The following is a 24,507-nucleotide window of genomic DNA, read 5'->3' as shown; positions in this document are numbered from 1 at the left end:
GACGGGCCAGGTGCCAAAGGTTACCGATCCCTGATTTAGAGTCATTGAAGTTGGAGGGATTTTACCACTGATTTCAATGTAACTAGGATTTAGCCTATGGTTTTCATCCATTTGCCTACTGATTCTCTTTAAAAATATTAAAAACATTACGCTTTGTAAAGGCAAACCAAACATTTTCCTGAAAACAATATGACTGATGTAGTCTTACTGCTTTTCTTTTTAGTATCTGGTTCTAACTATAAAGGTGACAAAGGTTTCCATAAATTTTTGCTATGCATGGTTTGCTTAGAAAGAGTTTGACTTCATAGTTGTAATTATTTCATTTTTCCTAAGATTTTACTATTATTTATTGCACATGAGCATGGAACTTAAAATCAATTGCCTGCATGCCTTAATCTAATACTCTTCTAATAGTTATTGTTACTCATTTTGCCTGTGGTTAATACTTTGAAATCTAAACAGAAATGCTGAATTAAGTATCCCAGTACAACACAGGGTTCAAAAGTTGATAGAAAAATCCAGGTCAGACTCTCACTTGTGGATTAGCTCAATATAAAAAAAAAAAAAAAAAAAAATAGATCCTGAAAAATCTCCAGCAGAAACTTCCTGTCCTGGAGACTGAAGAAACTTGAAGAAACTGGAAACAGGTCAGTGAAAAAAGAATTTGCAATAGAGGGAGCTCTCCCTTAAAGAGCTTTCACAAATTAGGGGAAAGGATGGTGAATATACTGAGGCTTGGATTTAAAATTGTCAGTCCAATGTTGGTGTAGTAGTGGGACAGTTCCTTTTAAAAAGACGGCAGTCAAAAATCTCTGTGATAAACAAGCTGATAAGCAAGGTTATATTAAAATGTCCTTTCAGAACCAGTCTCCATCATTATCTTCTTCCCCCTCTTCTTCTTTGTCTAGATACACAAGGGCAATTTTCTTTTCATCAGAAATCACTGACCTTTGGTCTACAAGTCTTTGCAGTTGTACACTTTTTTCAAATGCTGACTTCTCTGTTACTTGTTCACCATGAGCCTGGGAAGCATCAGGAAAAACACTTGCTTCTTTGGTACTTTCACGGTCAGTGTCCTTCTGGTCACTTTCAACCACAACCTGTGACTGTCTAACATCAGGCTCCTTTCTATTTGATACAGTGACTGTAGCTGCTTGTGTTTTCCCTTCCACCACAGGCACTCCCGCCACATTAGTTACATCCATTTGAAAAGTAAAAGATGTTTCCTGGGGTCCTAATTTAATATGCCTTATAGATCGGCTGCTCTCTGATGACCCTTCTGTCTGAAAATGATCACCCATTGTTTCAGAAATGGGTCCTTTAAAGATGATTTGCTCTGTATGAGTTTCTGTGGGACTCAATTTAATGAGCCTGATGGATCTATTGATATCTGAGTTTCCTTCACTCTCTGAAAGACTTCCTCCTGCACTACTGATCTCTGGAGATTTAGAAATGGAGCCTTGATATACGACTTGTTCAGTAGTTTTAATTTCCTTTTGACCTAATGTAATATGCTTTATTGAACCTTCTGAATGAAAACTGTCTCCTGATTCACTGAACTCCAGATGTTCAGAAATGGGCCCCTTGTAGATGATTTGCTCAGTTGTCATAAATTCTTTGGGACCTAATTTAATATGCCTGATAGATGCATTAGTATCTGACCTATGCTCCATCTGAGAGCTGTCTCCCATATTGCCAAGCTCTGCTTTTTCAGAAAGAAGCCCTTCGTATGTGATTTTCTCAGCTGAATGAACCTCTTTTTGTCCTAATTTAATGTGCCTTATTGAACTTCCTGTCTGAGAAAGATCTTCTGTGCCACTGAGCTCCACATTTCCAGAAATGGGCCCTTCAAATATTACTTGTTCTGTGTGAATTTCTTTTGGACTTAATCTAATATGCCTTACTGATCTGTTGGTATCCGTTGATCCTTCTGTATGAGAGAGATCCCCTGAGCTACTGAGCTCTAAAGAGTCTGAAATGGGCCCTTTGAAAATGATATCTTCGGTAATTTGCTGTGAACCTAATGTGATATGCCTCATGGACCTATTAATATCAGCTGAAAACTGTGGCTGAGCAAGATTTTCAGGTTCATCTACCGCTACAGTTTTAGTAACAGGCCCTTTATAAATGATTTCTTCTGTGGTTTGAATTTCCTTAGGACCCATTTTGAAAAGCTTCACAGATCTACCAGTATCCAATGATCCTTTTGTCTGAACAAGGTCTCCCCTACCACCGAGTTCCAAAGTTTCAGAAATGGGCCCTTCATATATGACCTGCTCAGTTCTCCGAATTTCTGTTGGACCTATTTTAATATGCCTGATAGATTTGTTAATATCAGTTGATAACTGTGACTGAGAGACTTCTTCTGCATTACCAAATTTTACAGCTTCTGAAACTGGACCTTCACGAATAACTTGTTCAGTGGAATGATATTCCATGCCATCCTTGCTTCTTACACTGGATGAGCTGTAAACCCCTTGGCTAGCCCAACGAGTGGATTTATTACTTGATGGAGAAATGTCTGTTTCTATGCTGCTTTTACCATCAGTCTGTCTGTCCAACTCTGGGTCGTTACGTTCATCAAAGCCCTCTTGTTTTGGGGACTTCAGAGACACCTTCTCAATCTCACTTGTGATGATGCCACCAAGCTGTGCAATATCAAACTGATCAGTGTCAAGGGTCTGGGACAGATTGACTTCAGCCACAATTGTCACCAAACCATCTTCGTTAGTTTGCTCAACTTTTTTGATGTCAACTGCCAAGCTACTGGAGTCAGCATGATTTTCTTTCGTTAATACAGCTAGTTCCTCTTTCACGCTTTCTGGAAGACTCCCCTCCAGTTGTTCCAATGCCTCTTTCAACTGTTGTTTAGGGTCCTTGGTTTCCTTCAATAAAAGCCCCTTTATTGAGGCCTGAAATTCATGTGGTATTTTAATCTCTTTTTCAATAACAATGGATTCTGCATGTGATGCTTCACCTTTTGGATGTTCCTCGTTTAAAACATAGGCACTTGCTTCCTCTCCCATCACCTGATACGTTTGTTCTGGTGAGCTCATGCTATCATCTTTTCTTCTTTGTGTGCCCCGCAAAAATTCATCTTGCCAAGAATATTTAATAGTCGATTCTTCTTCTATGTGAATTTGCCCATACACTGAGTCGTCATCTTTTCCATAATCATCTGGAGTAGATACAAAATATTTTTGTTCATCAATTGAGTCGTCTGCCTCGGTTACTTCTTCCATGTGGGTGAGGATCTCACGGGATTGTTTTTTCTTTTTAAAATCTTCAGCTGTAGCTGTGATGTTCTGCTCCCCCTCATCGCCATAATGCTGCTCCATACCAGGTGATGTATCCTCTACTTCCTCTACTTCAAATGGTGTTGAAAATTCACTCCTTTCATCAGTTGCAGATTCTAGTGGCTCCTCAACAATCTCAACATTAACGGACACTTTGCCTATACTGTCCCTTCCTTTCAGGCCAACATTTATTATATCTTCTATCACATCTTTGGATGGAATTCCCTTAGTATCTTCCAGAACCACTTTGCCATCCTTGTTTAACAGACTTCCTAGATCAACTTCATCAGAAATCGATATTTCTCCTTGAACTTGAGACTGCACTGTGATCTCAGTCGTCTCTTTCTCATCATCCTGTTTTTTCTTTTCAAGATAGTTTACTTTTGTATGTGGAGTTGTTTCTGAACCAGAAGATTGAACAAAACTTTTAAGAATATCAGCAACAATAGTTTCTGCTATGTTTTCTGTTGACAAAGTACCCATTCTAGGGCTACCTTTGTCACTAATTCCATGTTCATCTTCCAAATTGGGTTCTTTTTCTGAAACATTCACATTGAGAATTTCAACAGGTTCAATTGTATGTTCATCTGTCTCTCTTCCTACAGAGGTTTTAAAGCCTTGAAATGTTATTTCTGTGTTACTGTTCTGCAATATTTTGTCTGAAGTATACATTTCAACACTGATGGGTATCTCAACAGCTTCTTTGCTTCTTGATTCCAAGAACACATTTGTATTCCTTTTGGTTAATTCATCTTCTTTAATCTTTGCATCAGGGAGAAAAAATTCTCCCTCTCTGGCTGATTTATGTACTCTGGTTTGTTCTTCCCATGTAACATTTTTTCCCTCTTTGGCAGTGCTATCTTCCTTACTCCTGACTCCTGAAAAAATCTTTTTGTTATCATTAATAATCACTTCTTCCATTATATGTGTTTTCTGCTCTGGTTTTACCTCAGTCTTCTTTCCAAAATTAACACTTCTTTCTGCTGTAGTGGGTTTATCATCCATTTCCTTTTTCTCCAGGACAATATTTCTTTCCTCATTGACTGGTTGCTTATCTTTTTCTCCTAACAAGCCATTTTCCCCCTCTTTAACTGGTTTGTCTCCTTTTGTTTTTTCTTTCAATATAGTACGAGTGTCATCTAGGGTTTGTTCATATTTGGTTTGTTTAAAATTGGAATTCAGCTCATAAGATGGAAATTTAGTAAAATTATCTGGTTTTGTTCTTGTACTTTCAGAAACACCTGACCTTGTGTCAACTTTGTGGTCCTTGTTTGAACTTTGAACACTTGTCAATTCTTTCGAAAAAGAAATTGCCGAAGTAGTTGTAGCTTCTGTTCTCTTTCTTTCAGGAAATGTTTTTCGATGAATTTCAGTGTCTCCCCAAAGACCGTATGATGGAGTAAAGGTTTTGAACTCTCTATGGTCCTTCATAGTTCTTTCATAATTGGCATCCTTTTCAATAGTGGTTGATGGATGATATTCTGAACTAAGAATATCTTTCCTTAAAACTTTTCCACTATCTGTTGTCCAGGGTCCACCACGCCTTGTCTGAGTTGAATAAAGTGCAGAGCTGCGAATATTTGTTACTGGTGTTTTATGTCTAGTGTCAGCACTCTTGATAATCGGAAAGCTTTTCTTTTTATTTTCTTCTCGGTATGCAGAGTAACTATTAGTGTAGTCATAAGATGTATTTCTGACACCTGCAAGAAGAGTGTAGATAAGCAAAAATTAAAATACTATCTTGTATGTAAAATATAAAAATAATCTACGTACAATAACAGGGGCAAGCAATAATCTAGATATCATCTTAATGTAATGTTAAAATATTTATGAAGAAATAATGTCAATTCACTTTCAAGCATTCCAGCAGCAGTGCAAATAGGGCGGTACGGTACACCGTACCAGCAAGGTATTTATAGCTGGAACGGCACACCGAAAAGACACATGTGGAGCATTACGGCCAGCAGCTCCTCCGGCGCAGCTGTACCGCCCCCAGCCCTTCCACGCAGGGTCTCCTCCATCTGTACAGCAGCCCCGCCAGAGGACTGGGCTGGGGGCGGGGCTGGAGGCGGTACAGCCACCCTAGAGGAGCTGCCAGCGTGGGGCCCCCCGGTGGCCCAATGTTCTGCTCCTTTTCCTGCTGCGGTTCCCAGGAGAGCAGATTCTCAGAAACAGCTCACAGAGTTCATTTTTTGCTCGACAGCTAAAAATATACTGCAAGAAATTGACAGACCCATTGGGGAAAAAAATATAAAACAGTGACTAAAACCTACATTTAGAGGTCTACGTTTAATGTTCGCTTTTTTACCTTGTGGTATTTTTCTCCCCTGCTGATCAATCCATGTAATAATCCATTGGCTGCTCTCCCCTTCTAGTAAAGTTCTGAAACACACACATGCAAATTCCATTTGATTAAAAGAAAGAGAAAGAATAGTTAAAATATACTTTAGAAGTTTGGTGGCAAAGCACTATCACAGATGAACAGGAGAAAGGAGTATTACTTCCACTTTCAAACATGCTGACTGATACTAAGGAAAACAGAGTTCAAAATAGACTAGAGAAGGTAATTATTCTCAGTAATGCACAGATAATGAAGTAAAATCATGAAGTTGAAATCAGCATGATATATTTTGCAAAAAAGGTTTGGGTAACTTTTTATGGCGATAGTTATCTTGCCGATTCATCTTTCCCCTCCGTTTCTCAGCTTTCTGTTCTCGCTCTTTTTGGCAATCCCTCCCCAGTGTCTAAAATAACTTGCATGGTTTTAGGAAACCAGGGCGGCTGTAAGCTTTATTCCTGTAAAAGCTCCTCAGCCCAGCTACATGTGTTAGCTCAACAGCCGTTTACCAGAAACAACGAGAATACAAATTTTGTTTGGCTTCTCAATAAAGGGGTTATACCAGAAGCAAAAAAACAGGGGAAAAAGTCACAACTATCTGTTGTTGAACATCTGCATCTATCACTTTCACTTGCTGCCTATCCTCAGGACACCAGTACACTGCAGAGTCTGCCATACTGCATCCCCTATATTAGTGACAAACACAGCTGTCCTTAGGGACCAAGCCTTTAGCCAGCTTCATTGAGAATACTAGACTGTACTTAAAACGTTGGCTTAGAGCAGGGGTCGGCAACGTTCGGCACGCGGCTCGCCAGGGTAAGCACCCTGGCGGGCCGGGCCAGTTTTATTTACCTGCTGACGCGGCAGGTTCGGCCGATCGCGGCCCCCACTGGCAGAGTGCCGAACATTGCCGACCCCTGTCTTAGAGAATAAGAGCATAGAATTTTTTCGCCTGGCCACCATGCCTGGGAACATACTGTAGAGTACACCTAATATGCACCATACAGACACACACTGGCCACTGCTTATCCCAATATTTTGCTCATTCTGACTGGCAGTCTGACAATCAGACACAAACTCATCCTGTCCCTGCAAGTTGTGCTACCCTGAGTTTTTTCCCTTATGCACCTGTGGCAAACGCCCTAGGGAACAAGTCCCATTGAAATGAACATAGCTGAGATTCAATACATTTTTAAGGAGCAATTATCTTCCCTTAGGAATGCTGAGTTACACACATTTCATCATCAAAATTTTTTCCTGAGGAAGGATGCTCACAGGGCCCTGAAGGTGCTCTCCAGAATCAGCATAGAAATTGAAAAACAAAAAAACAAAAAAACTTCTCTATCTGCCAATGCAAGATTGTTGCCGTCTCTATATCATCTACAAAATGCATGCAGTAAGGCTGCATCTCGTGTGCTACTAGACGTTTTAGAAATGGTGGCCAAATAAATAAGGACAGGAGAATTTCTGGTAAATTCTACAAACATCTATGTCAGGGGTCGGCAACCTTTGGCACGTGGCTCGCCAGGGTAAGCACCCTGGCAGGCCGGGCCGGTTTGTTTACCTGCCGCGTCCACAGGTTCGGCCGATCACGGCTCCCACTGGCCGTGGTTCGCCGCTCCAGGCCAATGAGGGCGGCGGGAAGCGGCGCAGGCCGAGGGATGTTTGCTTACCCTGGTGAACCATGTGCCAAAGGTTGCCGACCCCTGATCTATGTGCAGGTTTTTCTTATGTCATTCCAAGGCTGCTGTTTCTTCCCCTGTGCCGCCAACACACTCCTATACTGCCTGCTGTGAAATAAGTTCCTCTTTCTGTTCTTTATTAACTGATGCCATTTTCCCCAATTATATACCTCCCCAAAAGTTAGACCTAAATTCTGCAGCAGACTGGAAATTCTGTGGTAGCTTTATTTAAATATCAAACTGAACAATGTAATCACAGTACAGTAACCCTTCTGTTTCTTATATTCTGTTTTATTCATGTTCATAGAATCACAGAACTGGAAGGGACCTCGAGAGGTGATCTAGTCCAGTTCCCTGCACTCAAGGCAGGACTAAGTATTATGTTATACTGCCCCCTCATTCCGTTTTGGAAATGCCAAATGTTTTGCACTGATAAGCTCTAACTACATCATAGAAGATGTTGGGTTGAAGCTGGAGGTTCTTGATAGTTGAGGCTTTGAACTCCTGGAGGGAGTGGAAGAAAGTTTCATAAACACATTAGCTGGCTGTTTCTGCTAAAATGATCAGCAGTGAAATGGATAATGTTTACATTTAAAATGTCATCTTTAAGTTTCAGACTTAACCATCTGAAATGAATGGGACATTTTACACCTCTGCCTTTCTTCACATTCAGGAGGACAACACTACATCAGTTGACAGTTCACTTTTGTAAGGTTTTCTTTGCAACCATGTATTTGTACAGATTAAGAAAAGGGCAAGGTTAGGTCAGGGTTTGTTAACATGTGGTTGCTAACCACAAACTTTTCCCTAGTGTAGACATGGGTTAATATATTTAAGCTAGTCAAATTCAACCCTAGAGATGAGGCCCAGGTCAAGCTCAATCAGTTAAATCAAAATAAAAGGTCGTGGCTAGCTTTTCCTAATCTAGAGAAACCTCCAAAGATCAAATATCTGATCTCTTCTAGCCTGTAAGTGCAGAAAAAAATTGCTCCTCTCATTAGGCACTATGGATGGTGCTGCCAATGCTACAGAAAAGTCTGAAAGATCTGACAGTGCAGGCACTGAAAGTATTAATTGTGACGATGGAAACTAGGAATGTGGATAGTATGACTAGGGATTTTTGGCTGCTGTTAAAACAACAGTTGTTCAGTTGCTGGAGCAACGTATGAAGTCACTAAAAATAAGTTCCAAGAAGTACACTGTATATGGCAAATGGCAACAGCACACAGAGACAAGCTGGATCTGAAAACATTACTGCTGAAAACATGCTATTACATGAAAATAAAGAGAAAACCCCAGCAAAACTGGACTGTGACTCAGTATTTCTATGAGATTTGGCTCATGATATATTTCCACTGACTTTAATGCAATGCAAATATTAAAATCGTTTTTACACTTTAAGATAGTAAATTAGTAAGGAACAGCATAGTCTAGTGGATACAGCATGAGCCTGAGAATCAGGAACTCTGGCTTCTATTCCTGGCTCTGCCAACAATTTGCTGTGTAATCTTGAACAAGTAACTTCACCTCTCGATTCTTCAGTTTCCTCTCCCTACCCTTTGTTCGTCTTATCTGTTTAGACGGTAAGCTCTTTAGGACAAGGACCATCTCTTACTATGTGTTTGTACAGTTCCTAGAAGATTGGGGCCCTAATCTCAGTTGGGGCCTCTATGTACTACCATAATACAAACAACAATGAAAAATGCTCCTCCAAGAAATCCTCCTTTATAAAGTAATTGTGCAGATACTTCCTTGAAGTCATACCCTGAATGCAGAAACCCCCGCCACTAACGTAACAGTATGTCTAAGATAAATTATTACCAGAAGAGTCAGGAAATTAATACGGAATCTTTTTTCAGAGTAGCAGCCGTGTTAGTCTGTATCCGCAAAAAGAACAGGAGTACTTGTGGCACCTTAGAGACTAACAAATTTATTTGAGCATAAGCTTTCGTGGGCTACAGCCCACTTCATCGGATGCATAGACTGGAACATACAGCAAGAAGATTTTTATACATACAGAGAACATGAAAAGGTGGAAGTAGCCATTCCAACTGTAAGAGGCCAATCAATTGAGATGAATCGTTAACTCATCCCCCTGATTATTATTGTCATTATTTAACATTTATCGTGTCTTAGCACCTAGAGGCTAACCAGGCTGGGGTTCCAGTGTGCTGGGTGAAGTAAAATCACATAGAACATGACAGGCTCTGCCCCAAAGAACTTACAGTCTAAAAGACAAGAGAGAACAGGTAGATGAGACACACAAGTGGGGTGGGACAGGAGGGAGAAGGTACCAAAAATAATAATATGTGCGCAACTGTGATGATCTGCAGCACAAGCCTTACCACAAAATCAGTCATGTACAAAAAAAGACCTCTTTGGTCATTTCTTCCATAGGTTCTCAACTAGGGGATCAAGAACCCCAGAGAGGGGTGGGTTGCAATCAGGTCCAGGAGGTCCTGGCCACCCTCCCTTTCTTCAATGCTAGATGGGGGGTGAGGTCCTGAAACTCCCAGGCTGTGGGGGATGTGGACATTTTTCTGTTGCAACAAGGGGAGATTATCTGGAAGTGGTGGAGAACACTGACGTACACCAGGCCTGTCACAGGTTGAGTAAGCCCTTTAAAGAGAGTTCAGGCTCAGTTCCACTGAGCCTGGTTTTCCTCCTAAATCATGGGATTGGAGGACAGGGATCATGTGAAGAAGAGCAGGTGACTGAGTGCTCGCCAGGCCTTATTGGATATATATATATATATATATATATATATATATATATATATATATATATGAGACAGAACACCCTCAGTAAATGAGGGAGCTGGCAGGAGCAACATGTTTGGTGGTAACAAATAATTGGCAATGGTTCCCTGCAGAGGGGGAATCAAGGAATGAATCTGGAAGGGCTCAGTGGAGGGCTCCTAAGATGAGTCCAGGAAGGAGGTCTGGCTGAAGTAGGAAGTGGCCCTGGAAACGAGGAAGCAGGGTGGACTGGACTTGGTAGCAAGTAGCTGCTTCAGTTTATTGGGTCTCTGAGCCTGGAGCAGAGAGAGGACTGGGTGGTGGTGACAGGAACAAAGCTGGTGGAGGCAGGAGGGCTACTCAGCCCAGAAGTAGAGACACTGGTCAGCCCCCGATGTAAGGGGAGAAGGAGCTCCTGGCAACTGAAGGGAGCCATGTGATGATAATGCATACCCTAGGCAGAGGGCTATGACCCATGATGGCAAAGGGCTTGTTTACTATTTAGTTGTCCTTCCATTTGCCCTGAAGTGGAGGACTTTTCCTTTGGCTGAAGGCCCAAAGTCCCTAAGTCACCAAATGATCCTACCAACTAGAGGGAGACTGTGAAGTGAAACTGAGACACGGGGCACCTGATGAGGATCCAGGCAAGATGATGCTGCAACAATGCCCCACTGCCCAGCAGGGCCGGCTCCAGGCACCAGCTCAGCAAGCAGGTACTTGGGGCGGCCAAGGGAGAGGGGCGGCACATCCGGCTCTTCGGCGGCAATTCGGCGGCGGGTCCCTCACTCCTTCTCGGAGCAAAGGACCTGCCGCCGAATTGCCGCCGAAAAATGAAGCGGCGGTGGTAGAGCTGCCGCAGATCGCTGCTTTTGGGGGGGGGGGGGGGGGCGCTGCTTAGGGCGGCAAAAACCCTGGACCCGGCCCTGCTGCCCAGTGCAAGATGGTTCCCAACAGTTGGCCGTCCAGTATTTTGTTCAATCCAGTTTTAAGTATCTCAAGTGATGTGTCTTCCACCACTTCCCTTTGGAGACTATTACACAGTCTAATCTACTTTGGCTTTTGTAGGATCTCAGCAGCACGGAACCATGTGGTGCAACACTAGGAAAATATTTATTTCAGCCTTTACAGATAAAGAATGGGAATGAAAATGGCCAAGTGTAGAACTTCACGCTGCCATGCAACAAAAGTTCCATTGCCAGAACCGGTCCCATTCATAAGAGCAGGAAGGGTTGGCAGCGTTGGAAAGGAAGTATGCTTGGTCCTTGGGGAAGGGAGTTCCTTGCAACATGATCCTTTTGGCCAGCCAATTCAGGAGTGGCCGTGACTAGCTCCAGTGGAAATACTTTCTCATCCTTACTTAGCGACGCTAGCTCTAGGAGTTGTAAAACAAAGCAAAAAAATACAGAGTGGGAGACACAGAGACACTCTGGGCTGTGTGGGATGAAGGAGAGGGAAGTAAACCAAACACCATGTGCTTAGTCCATGATGCCAACAGGACAGGATGTCTCACGGCAATCACTGAAACTTCACAATAGAAACCTCAGAATTATGAGCATGGGTCTTTATAGGGGCCTTTGGATGTACCTAAATAAAGGACAGGAGCTGATTTCCTCTATGAGAATGAGAAGAAGCTGACATCACATACCCTGGTTATCACAGGTACAGAGGATTACTACAGGAACTGGTTTAATAATAACAGAAGACCGGGAGTCCAGAGCAGTCTTATACAATGGTTGATTCAGTGGAACCAAGTTATCTTCCTTCCTCAATGGAGTGAATAAAGTTCATCCACTAGGGGAGGGGATTAAATCCCCAGTGAAGGTTGGTGGTTTTGTTTGTGAAACATGGAGTAGCCAAAATAGTAATTTTCCCCCCTCCTGAGATTTTAAAAGGAACTCTCTTTACAGCGATAAGACAGAACTGCTTTTCGATAAACTGGAAGTCTATCTCTGGCCTCAACCAAACACGGTTTCTTTCAACAGGAAGCTGTACGTTTAAATGCTGAAGTCTGTCCCGGCAAGATAGAGATGGTGACGGACAGAGGTACAGAGAATCACAAGCTATTAAAGAACATTTCTCAAGTCTCTATAGGCTAAGGTGGCAACCTCAATGGACAATAAAAACCTTCCAGGCAATGCCAAGCTGCTTCCCACTCCCTGAGGACTGCAAATCCGTACACAAACCGACAACACTAGAGGTAATCGTGATATGACTTCTGGAGAGGCTCCAAGATTTAATGGGTTCGCAGTTGACTTTTACAGAGCTGCAACACTGCCTGTTCACTTACTAACTAAGCATGTGTCAAAGCACCTAGATATCTGGGCAGCATCATGCACAGTCCTGTGTGAATATTAATTGTCACAGCATCTCTGGGCCTTTTGTACCGAGATGAAGGTATTATTACCCCATTTAGCAGATGCATAAATTGAGGCAGAAAGATTAGGTCACAAGCCCAAAGCAACAGATGAAGTCGGTGTCAGAGCTGGGATTAGATCAGTAACTTCTGTGCTCTTTCTACTAAATAACTGTCTCTTTGGATCACTTCACCCTCCACTTTCTGGACAAACTCAGCTGCTTAATAGTTCACAGCAACATTACACAATATTTAAAGACAGTAGTAGCAGTACTTATCATCAAGCAATGTTGTAACTATACATTCTGTGTGTGTCAAACATTAATACACAATATAAACAAATCTATGGATTCATGAGGATAAGATAGCAGCCAGACATATTAAACTTTGGCAGGGTATTTGGTTCACTCAATAAGAATTGTTGTCTTCTGAATTTAAAAATCAATACAAATTGGAAAGAATAAGTTTCATCGGCCAACTTTATTGAACATAAAGGGTTAATAGTGGAAAAACTCAAAACCATTACCATAAAAATTTTATCTGTCTGCTATCCATCAACTTTTTTTCCCCTTCTGAACAAGTATGTGCCATGTGTCAATTAACAACGTATGATCTTGAGATTTCAAAATTGCTCTGGCTTTTCAATTGCTCAACTAGTGACTGACTAGAAAGATTCACAGGTAAAGAGGATTTATTAGCAGAATGGCTGTTTACTTCTCAGACTTGGCCTGAGCATGTGTTTCCTTAGCAAAGCCCAGGATGGTGGAAAGTAAGGTTTAGAACAGTGATACTCAGACCTCTGTGGTTCAGGAGCCAAATTAGCGATCAACATTACCCAAAAGAGCCACAGTCGTGTGAATTCATTGTTTCATTTACTATATATATTATTCTTACAGCAAAATGACTGACCATGTATTCTACAATTAGTTAAGATAACACAGTAAAAGCATTCTGAATGGTTAATAACTTAGATTGGTTAATAATTAAATCACACTATGTTTTAATATCATGTGCTACAAAGAGCTGCAAGAGACACATTAAAAGAGCCACTTGCGACTCCCAAACCTCAGTCTGAGTATCACTGGTTTAGAAAATGGAGTTTTCTGTTAACTTCTTTATTCCATTTCCTTCTTTGGCAGAAACAGAACTTGTATTTGAAGCAATGCCTTTCAGCTAAGAACATCACTGCTTAAATCAGTGTGGCAGATACAAAGAAGGCACTGTATGCAGCACACCCAAACCCTGTAACAATCTGAACATTGAATGCTGGCACTATGACTTGCCAGGTGGAAGATCCACACTGCCTTATGACTTATCAATTACAGTCTGACAGATGCTGAGCCTTCAGCTAGTACTTGCATATATTCAAATATGGTAAGAACAATTACATTCACTTGGCTTTTAGCATCATAATAATCAAGCATGCTCCTTTAGCACCAAGAACTTTACTGCAAAATAAGTAGCAAGCTTTTAGAATTCCAGGATTCAAAGGGTTGTATGGCTTCAGTAACATGCTGTTCCATAAACTGTAGACATAATTACTATTAGTTAAAATGGCTGGACTTAAGTGCTACATCAAAGGTTCTAATCTCCCTCTGCAGTCTGCCTGTGGGTAATACCTATTAACATTATTAATGAAGAACAACAATAGTTACAATAACTTTATGCTTTTACATGATCTTCTATCTGAAGATATTAAAGGACTTTACAAATATTAAGCCTCAACACTCCTGCAACACAGGTATTATTTTTCCTTTACACAGATGAGAGAACTCAGGCATAGGGAGGTTGCTTGACCCAGATCACACAGGAAGCCAATAGCAAGCTGAGAACTGAACCCAGAAGTCCAGAGACCCCACTCTAATGGGAATTACGCATGTGCACTGGGAGGAGAAGAAACCTGAAGAGCTTACGGGCAAGTGTCTTCCTTTTAAAAAGCTGATGCACCATTACACCCTAAAGATGGAAAAGGTCAGTGTAATTCACAGGTCTGACTTGTAATGAGTAATTTAAAACATCTCCTCATGGTACTACCCATTGCAGTTATAATCCTTACCTGTAAGTTTCAACTTCAAGGCTGAGTCCCACTTTCACCTGCATTAGTTCATTGTAGTCCTTGAGATAATCCATGATTGACAAAGTCAGGAATTGCTTTTCTTCTTCTAGGGCGTCAATTATCCTCTAAACAGAAACACTTCCTATTAGTTTTGAAGAATTTGACTTTACACTTTCACATTTGTGCTTATAATAACTTCCCAGTTTTATGACAAACACCAAGATAAAAATCTTAAAAAGTATTAAAGCAACATTCACTAGCAGCTCAGATTTACAGAAAAAAATAAATAAACCTACTCTCAGACTTCACTGGCATATGGTTGAGATACGATTACTGGAATAGATTATTCATGCGAGGATGTGTGAGTTACATCTGACTAAATTGTTTTCAAATATTTAAACAAAATCCCATCTAGCTGTCCCCCCCACACACACACACAGGTCACCATCTATGCAGGCAAGCAAAAAGCACCCTATTATAAATTTGGTATGTGGCACATTAAAAGCCAGATTCAACACTGGAATGAACACACACGCCCCTTTCCATTTAAACACATTTGAAATGCTCAAATACAATGGGGAACGATGCAGCACGACAACCTGAATAGAATCTGACTTGGTTGCAACTGTCTGTTAACCTTTTAGGAGACCACAGATTTGTGCACCCAAGTCATGAGTTTGAGATTCCGATGTCTGGGGATGTGTGGACCTATGGGTGATGGTTCCAGGTACAGTTCTGGCCTCTGGGAATAGGCCAGTGATCACTCATCTTCATCTTGAGGAGTTTAACTGAGCAGCATTCTGAATGTTCACTGAGGGGGAGCATTGGTCTTGGGGCTGAGGGCAGCTAGACCACAGAGTCCCATCTTCCCATCGAGGGGTTCCAGACAGGGGGTCTGCACACTGAGAGTGTACATGAGAGGCCAGACCAAGAGATAGTGCCTGGACACTACCCAGACCTAGTGGGCTTGGAAGCATGTGTGATCCAAAGGCTTGGGTCCAATACAGCAGTCTAGTGACCTTCCACAAAGGGGGACTGTAGCAATTACAAAAGCATTATGTGCTGTCTGCTCCTGGTAGAATTAGACAAGAAAGCAGACAAAAATCTCAAATAGTCTCCCGTTTACCAATAGTTAAAAGACAAGGGAATAACTGCTGTGAAGTCTATCCCTGCCCCCACCCCGTGGGGTAGGGTGCATAAACTTGTTTGGCCAGGTTCAGGAGGCCCGGAACAGATAAGGGACTTTGAGGAGGATAAAAAAGTCAACCCTTGAGGAGGCTCTGTCCTCTGTCTGGGTAGATTTTTCAAATAACAGGCAATGTCCAGGATTTTTGCATAGCAGACATTGCAGCTCAGAAAGAACCCAGATTGGTCTGCTTCCCGATTGGCCCCTCCCCTCCATCCGCAGCTGATTGGTCCATTCCCCCACCGCAGGTAGTCACTCCAGCACCCCTAACTGTACTCCCCCTCCAGCTCAGCCCCAAACTGCAGCAGTGTCCTCTTTTTGAGAACCTGAAATATGGTAATCTGAAGGGGTGCACACTGTCCCCCCAGCTCTAGAAGCGGGGATGTCTGGATAAGCTGAGCCTACCTAAATTTTAGGTAAAACAGTAGAGTCTTTGTTGTGTTAATACCCCTTTCCTCTTTTGATGCTGCATTCCTTCTGTTTAAATTAAACAATACTTTGTTTTGAAAAGGCTGTTCAATCTCCCTGTATTCACACATTGGTCACAGCTCCGGAAGGGAAGAATTTCAGGGCTCGAATCCAGTCAAGCCTACTGCAGAATCATGGTTGATATGCAAGGGACTCTAGCCTCATGCTAGGGAGAATTGCAAGATTCCACCCCAGAGAGGGGAGGACTAGAGGCCTAAAGCCACAGAGAGGATCCCCTGAGACCTACTCACAGAGGGGGTCAGAGGAACAGCTAAGCTAACCATGAACTGTAACAAAAGCAAATAGCCAAGAACATCATTACATGGTCTGGAGAAAAACAGATCTGTCACTAGAATCCCTTGATGGAATTACGTCCTTCCCTATCTGCATGGCCACCGGAGACTGCAGAGCATGTGACAGCTGGAACATCTGCATGTTAAACTGAGGGCTAGTCTACATTAGAAGTGCTGCAGCTGCACTGTTGTAGCATGTCTGGTGAAGACGCTCTATGCTGACAGGAGAGAGCTCTCCCATTGGCATAACAAATCCACCTCCACGTCCACACCGGCGCTTAGGTCAGTGCAACTTACGTCGCTAAGGGATGTGGATTATTCACACCCTTGAGCTACATAAGTTATACTGAAGTAAGCTCTAGTGTAGACCAAGCCTTAAGGAAGGATAGTTATTACATTAGTCCCCAAAAATAATCCTTAAATTGCCTTATGTTTTTTTGGCCTTTATACATGCTGAGCTAACTTGGTTCACACTAATAATCTCAAAGGTCTTTCCTGGTATCTCTGGTAAAGAAGCAGAATCTACGTCTTGGAAGGTGACCTGTGTTCTTGCACTATGCTCGCTCCTTTCAGAGGTCTGAGCAAAGGGATTAACTTGGAAAGGTTCACCGCTCAGTTATATAAAGAGAAGAGGAAAAGTCACTGGAGTCCACTCAAGCACTGAAGGGGACTAATTCTCACACCCCTTAAGGTGGTTCCTTCTAGTCAGGGATGAGACACGTCAGCAGGGCAGTGCGAGAAAGACTGCACTCGTGCTGCCCAAACTGTACTTGTTCTGCAAATAAAGAAAGGACTTCAGTCTCCAGCACTCTTGGTCTGGCATCTTTTACAAACTCCACGGCCACTTAGCAGCTTAATGGGAGAAAAAGAAAAAGAGGACACCCAGCACTTGGCTGGCTGGAAATCAGTACAGGAATTCAGTGTGAGAGATTTGTGTTAAATGTTAATTCAACAAGAGGCTGTTTTCCTCTCTTTTGGAGCTCACAGTACCATGGAACAGATACAGGAGCCAATCCTAAGCCTATTGAAGTTGGTGGCAAATGTCCAGTTGGCTTCAGTGGAGCAGGATGAAAGCCAGGGTCTTTTTTGCATTCTAAAAATATAGGGCCGTCTCCTGCTATCGCACTGTATGTGAATCTGCCATTGAAGTCAATTGGAGTTTCTGCATAAATATTGTCACAGCATGTTATTAGGGCCATAGAAACCCGAGACAGGAGAGTCCTACTGAGCCATCCATTGGTCCACCAGGCCCAGTGTAGGATGTGTTCTAGTGCTTGGCCAGTCCAGACTATACTGCAAATACATTTTACTACCTATCAACACTGAAAGCTTTACTGAGGATAGGGAGCGCTGGAGGAGACAAGAATGGCCATACAGAAAGAGTGGATAATATATGGAAAATATTAATAAATCCCCTTCTTGCAACAGCTGTAAAGGAAATTCCTACCATAAACACTCATATTTAAAAAAAACATATCTGCGAGTGACATCACTTTTAAATAAACAAACAGCTTATAACTGGGTTTTAGACATGACTCCAAAAGCCTAACTAAATATCTTCTCTCCTATAAAAGAAATTATGTCCGAAAAAACTGAGTAAGAGTAGAAGGCCTAAAATACTTGCTTTCCCCCATTTTATATTTTTTCATTACAGATATGAACGAGAGATCACCTTTTCCCCACCTCCTGCCTGAAAAACCAGGTTGAGTTTGAATAGTTGGTCACTAGAAAAATCTTCTTTCATTGTAAACTGGGCAGTTTTAACATGATACAGATGGTGGAGTATAGATTCCCACATTGGCACTGAAAGGGTTAAGGAGACCTGGTGGCAACTACAGGGCGTGGCAGCCCCATTAAAGATGGAGCACAGCTGGGAAGAAGCCCAGATAAGCTAGTGCGGAGAGAGCAGAAGAACTCTACACAGTCCCCCTCGCAGCAGTTCAGTGGCGGATAGAAAGCAGAAAAACACCTGCTGAGCCAGGGAAGGACTCCAAGGGAGTAGAGGGGAAAAGCCCGAGGAAAGAGTTAGCCCTGGGTTCCTCCTCCTAAGCAGAGAACTCTAGCAACTGGCCAGGAGATGCCAGTGGGGTGGACACTCGTGGTGGTCCTTGATAAATGGCAGGATCTGGACCTCTGGGGAGAAAGCCCTAGGAGGTGTTGAACTGAGAAGCAGAGCATAGGGGAAAGCTAAGAAGGATTAAAGTTCCATTGTGAGGAGGACAAAATGGTTTGTTTACATTTTCATTTGAGATTTGTTAGGGGACATGGGGGGGGGAAGCCCTGCAAGCCCCTCCCCTGCCCCTGCCCTGAACGTTGAGAAGTGGTGCAGCCTGGGAAGACAGGCTGTGAAGGCTGATAAGAATACAGGTATACAGTGGGACCAGGAAGGGGCTGTGGCAAATGCCTGCTGAGGGAGGAAAAAGCCCAGAGAGTTAGCCGGGAGCAGGTCTGAATAGACAATGCTTGCCTGCTCACTACTGTGTCCCTGAGCTGGAACCCAGAGGAGAGGAAGGGCCTGGGTTCCCCTACCAGCCATCGGGCAAGGTGGCATGAAGCCCCTGATATAAGGAGATAAGGACTCTTTAAAGTCCTGAGACGACAGAGTTTAAGGACCATGGGGTCCAAAGCTGGGGGCTGAAGACCTGACGTAAGGACACTGGACTTGTATTTGTTGGAGCCCCTGGCACCCAGCAGAGCAGGGTTGGGGGAAGTAAATGACCTCGATGGAGGACCAAGCCATGAGAAGAGGCAGACCACTGCAGGGCTAGAACTGCTTCGGCAGGAAAGGAAAGCCTGCTACACCATGCCCAGCCATAAGGTGGCATGCCAGCGGTAAGTCCACCCTCCCACAGTATCAGTGAGCGGCAATAAACATGGACCCTCATGAGGCTACTTTTACAGATGTTTCAATATAATCTAGGTGTATGTGCAAATAGGTCAGCTAATGTGCTTTTATTTTGGGGGCTAAAGCAGTTTGGGCTGCTTACCATAACTCATTTTAAGGTAACAGGAAGATATTGTGTTTAAAACACCTCAAACGAGCCTGATTTTAATTTAGAAAATAACATTTCATCCTGAGCACAACAGCACAGCTAGGAGCCACATGGTAATTTTGATGTTTCTATTAACTGGCATTTTTAACCTGTTTCTCCTCGGTACTGCCAATCCTGTAAGATTTTTAAAGTTGATTCACTCTCCAGAATACCTGCAGTCACCTTTCCCCACTAATCCTCAGCGAAATGTAAACATATATGGAGTAGCTTTGCCAACCCTCCAGGATTGTCGTGGAGTCTCCAGGAATTAAAGATTAATCTTTAATTAAAGACTGTCATTTGATGAAACCTCCAGGAATACGTCCAACCACAATTGGCAGCCCTAACATGGAGATGACACTGGTACAAAAATCTCTTCTCTGGTTGAGTTAGGGAAAAGAAATAGCCATTCTTGTAACTGCAGGAGAAAACATTTTTGGTACTGAGCTGTAAATCATAAGCGGGGAGGAGGGAAGGATGACTCTTGAAATATGGTGCTGCTTTAGTAAAACAATTTGACCCATTATTGTTAAGGATCAATGAGTTTTTCCATTATGAATTTCTAATGTCAGCCGTTTATAACACGGCTCTAAAGATAATGTATCTTTAGGAATGAAGGAAGTTTTACTTTTTGCTGGAGGAAATATAAGCTTATATAATTTTTACTCCTATCAAAATAAAAACAAAACCTAAGCCACAGAAAACTCCTGATAAAATCATTGTTTATTCTCTACACTTTCACCTCGTTTTAGTTGCAGGACTATTATTAAAATCAATCGGCGATTCACAGATAAAATCTCCATCCACTGCTTTGAAAAATATTTAAATGCATGTTTAAAAGGAGAATAACTTGACCCCTTCAAAGACCAGAATATTTCAAGTTAAGTGTAAAAGCTCTGCTGGTCGCTGTGTTTTGTTTTGAATTGATCAGTCTCCGTACATAGCAACTTGCAAACAAGGTAGCAATTTAAAATCCAGACACAGAGCAACCACTCTCTAGTCCCCTCACAATGTGCAATATCTCCATAATCTCACATGCCAGACATGCCCTTACACACAATGTGTTCATTAACACGAGGGCTGCAGACAGACAAAGATCTAGCAGCGCGTTAATAAAAGGTCTGATGAAGAACAAAAGAAATGCTGCCCTGAGGAAATGGAGAGCATCTGATCTGGATAGTGGATTGATGGACTGGATGATCTAATATGTCTTCTCCATCCCTAACCTTTGATATTTTGCTTTCCCAGCATATGCTGATCTATCCATGCACATGGGGTGCTTTATAACTGGCATACTGCAGAACAGTGGCCGTCAGAACTCTTGGCCAGAAGTACTGTGGCAATTTTCTATTGTAAAACACGTCCACACAGAGCAGACACCTCCATTTAAGGCCTCATTCCATCCTCACCCCCCCCAAAACCCCACCCCAGTAATCAGTCTCTCTGCCATTGAAAAATGGAGGGCTCAGTTAACCACGCTGGGGTCTGAATCCTCCAGGCTCAAGACCACGAGTAGAGAACTGCTCTAGCAAGAGGGGAGTGCAGGACATCACTGACTCTAGTGGGCAGGAAAACGGTAGGACTCACTTCACTTGTCCCAAGGGCGAACTCCCATCACCAGATACTTGGTGTCAGTGCTTTAAAGTGCACTCTGTCGCAGACCCACCAATTAAAACTTCTACAACTCAACCCTTTGATTACTGAGGGGTGCACATTTCAGCTCTGCCTAGGGAAAAGCACCTCTGCTTGGCTGCTTTCCACTCAGGCAGTAGGCAGCACTCTCTCCCCTCCTAACAGGATTCCCACCATCCTCACAGGAGGAGAGGGTGGAGAAGTGCCGCTCTGATCCCCCATCCCTCCCTGGTACTCCAGGCTTTGAAGTGGGGGAAGGGCTACTCCTGCAGTTGCCCCCCTGCTCCGACCAGGCCAAGGGGGGTGATGAACCCCAGGAGCTGCAGGAAGAGCAAGGGGGGGCTGGAAGGGGCAGAATGGATGGTGGAAGTTATGGGGGGGCAGACATGACAGACACCCCCACACACACATTCATGTTTTTAGACCATTTTAAGCACCGCCTGTCGTGTGCCTGTCCCCAGAACACCACGTCCCATGATGCTGCAGCTGAGTTCACCCATTCCCAGGGCTTGCTTCGTGCCCCAGTGTGCCTATGGTGAGTTGGCAGTGGAGCTCAGGTTAGCCGGCTGGGTTTGATCTCACCCAACACCAACTCTGCAGCTGGGTGTGCCTGTTCAGGTCAAAGTGGGAGCGGTACACCCCTCACAAAGAGGATGTGCTAAGAGTCATCATCTCCCTGTTCACGCTCACCACTTCCCCAGCCAGAGGTCCCAACACTGCCCAAGGTTTTGAAAGGGAATCCTTGAGTTTGTGTCCTCCTGCCAGAAGTGGCCACTCCGAGGCCTGCCCTTTAATGCAGCAAGCTCCTCTCCTTGCTGGCTGCCTCCTCGCCCAGCCGCAGCCCCAGAAGAGGTGGTGCTGGGGAAAGGCAGAGCATGACCAGGTGCCCAATAGGAGAGAGCCAAGGAGTTGGGTGCAAGCAGCTGGTGCATGGGAAATGGGGTGGGAGACACGGGTAGTGCAAGCTAAGGCAGAGGGCGGGAAGGGTGTCAGGAGCAGATGCACAGGTGAGGGATCAGAGGTAGGGAAGGATGTATGGGCAGTGGCAGGGAAGGGAGGCAGTTGGAGGAGCAGGGTTATGGTATGGGCCAGCATGGAGACAGCGGGGGTGGGCTGGGTGCTGTGGGCAGGAAAGGAAAGGGGGGCAGACCGAAGGAGCTGACAGAGTCAAGAAAGAAGACTGGGGGAAGAGGATCCTAGGGAGGGGTGCAAAAAGAGGATGAAGGGGTAGGACAGATGCACGGGAGAGGAGACACCCCCCCAAAGGGAATCCAAGGGAAAGCAGGGCCGGATTTCCAATTAGGCACATGCCTAGGGGCACCTTACCTCTCTAAAACTGTGTGCAACATAAAAGTCAACTGTGGGCGGGGGGAGGCGGTTTTGCTGAAGATGCTGTGCCTAGGGGCGCGTAAAGTGTAAATCTGGCCATGGGCAAAAGGGACAAAAATTGGGACCCAGTGAGGGGAGGAGCTCAGGGTATTTGGGGCAGGGGCAGAGATTCTAGGAGATGGGAGATAGTGGGGAAGAGAGGGGGCAAGGGGAGGCTGGGAAAGATGCTCTAGGAAAGGCAGGCTAGTTGGGGGGCGGGGGGGAGAAGGGGAAAGAGACTCTGGGAAAGGGGGGACAGTGGGGGCGGCCCCAACCTTCAGCAGGGCTCGTTGAAGCCACCGTTTGGGTTTGCAGAGCGCCTGCCCCAGAGCCCTGCTCAGCCGCGTCCCCTCCCGCTCCCCGCGGCTCGAGGGAGCTGCCCTGGGTGGGAAACGTGAGGCCGGGGAGAGCCTGCGGCTGTCCGCTCTTGCCTCCCCCGCGGGCGTGGGCGGTGCCAGCCGGGCGCCCGCTCCCCCTTCCTCCCCCACGCCGCGCGTGGGCCGCCGTCACGCACCTGGTACTCGCCCGCCTCGGCGCCGTGCAGCTCCTGCAGCGCCCGCAGCTCCTCCTCCAGCCGCGGGCCCAGGCCGCCCAGCTGCCGGCCCTGGCGCCGCAGCTCGTCCAGCTGCCGGCGGCCCCGCGCGCCCTCGGCCCGCAGCTGCTCCAGGCTCTCGCGGCCCCGCCGCGCGTCCCGCTCCTGCAGCGCGCGGAGCTGGCTCTGGTAGCGGAGCCGGCTCTCCCGGCAGGCCTGGCCCAGCACCAGCTCGTAGGTCTCCTCCAGCGGCTCCAGGCTCAGCGCGGCCGGCGGCGGCGGCGGCAGCGCGGCCAGGTCCCGCCGCAGCGCCCGCACCTCGCCCGCCTCCCGCTCCAGCAGCTGCCCGCGCTCGGCCCGCAGCCCCTGCAGCAGCTCCTCCAGGGCGGCGCACTCGCCCCACAGCCGCGCCAGCCGTTGCCGCTGCCCGGCCAGCTCGGGGGCCAGGCGGCGCCGCAGCTGCCGCACCTCGGCGCCCAGGCGCTGCAGCTGCCCCAGCTCCTGCCGCAGCCCGGCCCGCTCCAGCTCCGCTTCCCGCTTGGCCCGGCTCAGCTCGGCCACGCTCCTCCGCAGCTCGGCCAGCTCCTGCTGGGGGCCCCGCGGCCCGACCGGCTCCTGCTGCTGCAGCGCGGCCAGCTCCTGGGCCAGCAGCCGGTTCTCCTGCTCCAGCTCCCGCACCCGGGACACGTAGAGCCGCAGCCGGGAGTTGAGCTCCCGCAGCTGGGTCTTCTCGTCCCACTCCTCCTCCCGGGAGCGCAGCATCGTGCCGGGCGTCGGGGCTGCGCTCGCCCCTGCCGCGGTGTCACTGGGCTGCGGGCTCCGGGCGGCAGCGCCTAGCCCCGGCTGTTCCCGCTTCCCAGGACGGGGCCGGACTCCTGGCTGGACAGCGGCGGCTCACACACTGGGCTGGGGCTGGCGTGGGCTCCGGGGCTGGGGAGCCAATCGCCGGCTCCTCTGAGCGGCAGCAGAACAACGCCCCCTGCCGGAGCCGCCCACCCCGGCGCAGTCCAGCTTTGGAGAGAGGCGGTTCTTCCCCCCCCCCTCCCCAGTTCCCAATGTTGGTTTGTTTTTAAAGCTGGGCAAAGTGGAGTTAAGAGCTGAGCAGGCAAAACCCTGCTCCCTTGGGGAAGGGTCCCAACATACAATGGGGCAGCTGAGAAATTAGTACCTTGGAATCCAAGTGTAAGGCTCTGGGTAGGACACCAAGCCCTCCCCATCCCTGGCTGTTGTGAAAAACTCCTGCTGCTGCTTCTCCATAGGCCCTAATTCGGTCCTTCCATGGGATAGTGGGTTAGTTCGGGATCCGCTACTGGTCCTGCATCCGGACTACGTTTCATTTATTTCAATAATAAAAATAAAGAATAACGGGCTCTTAACATGATTTTTGTAAGTTTAGAAAGTGTGGAAATACAGAGCTAAGGGAACCCAAATGACTGTCCCTGTATCCTTAATTAACCTCGAACCTTTGTTTCTACTGGGCCTGGTTCTCCTCTACCTGCTGCAGCACTTTGCACAGGTGTATGGGCTTGGTCC

The 24,507-nt window shown here is 45.5% G+C and overlaps 1 protein-coding gene across 1 annotated transcript; it reads right to left on the bottom strand.

The window, feature by feature from the left end:
* Positions 1-23,814, bottom strand: SYNM (synemin). The gene is made up of 4 exons (XM_026648354.1): positions 22,957-23,814; positions 14,464-14,588; positions 5,605-5,678; positions 1-4,996 (listed from the first exon to the last, which is right to left on the bottom strand). Exons 1-4 carry the CDS (start codon positions 23,734-23,736, stop codon positions 858-860), a joined length of 5,118 nt encoding a protein of 1,705 aa, XP_026504139.1. The 5' UTR covers positions 23,737-23,814; the 3' UTR covers positions 1-857.
* Positions 23,815-24,507: the final 693 nt, after the last annotated feature.

The sequence above is a fragment of the Terrapene carolina genome, unplaced genomic scaffold, assembly GCF_002925995.2.
Source record: "Terrapene carolina triunguis isolate 2854851 unplaced genomic scaffold, T_m_triunguis-2.0 Scaffold67, whole genome shotgun sequence".
Lineage (NCBI taxonomy): Eukaryota > Metazoa > Chordata > Testudines > Emydidae > Terrapene > Terrapene triunguis.
Note: the sequence above shows the minus strand (reverse complement) of the source record. Positions and strands in the feature narration are given on the sequence as shown.

Coding starts and splice junctions, on each gene's coding strand:
- SYNM (XM_026648354.1), bottom strand. CDS start 23,736: ATGCTGCGCTCCCGGGAGGAGGAGTGGGACGAGAAGACCCAGCTGCGG. Junction 5,679..14,463: donor CTTGAAGTTGAAACTTACAG/GTAAGGATTATA, acceptor TGTGTGTTTCAG/AACTTTACTAGAAGGGGAGA. Junction 4,997..5,604: donor GGGGAGAAAAATACCACAAG/GTAAAAAAGCGA, acceptor CTCTTCTTGCAG/GTGTCAGAAATACATCTTAT.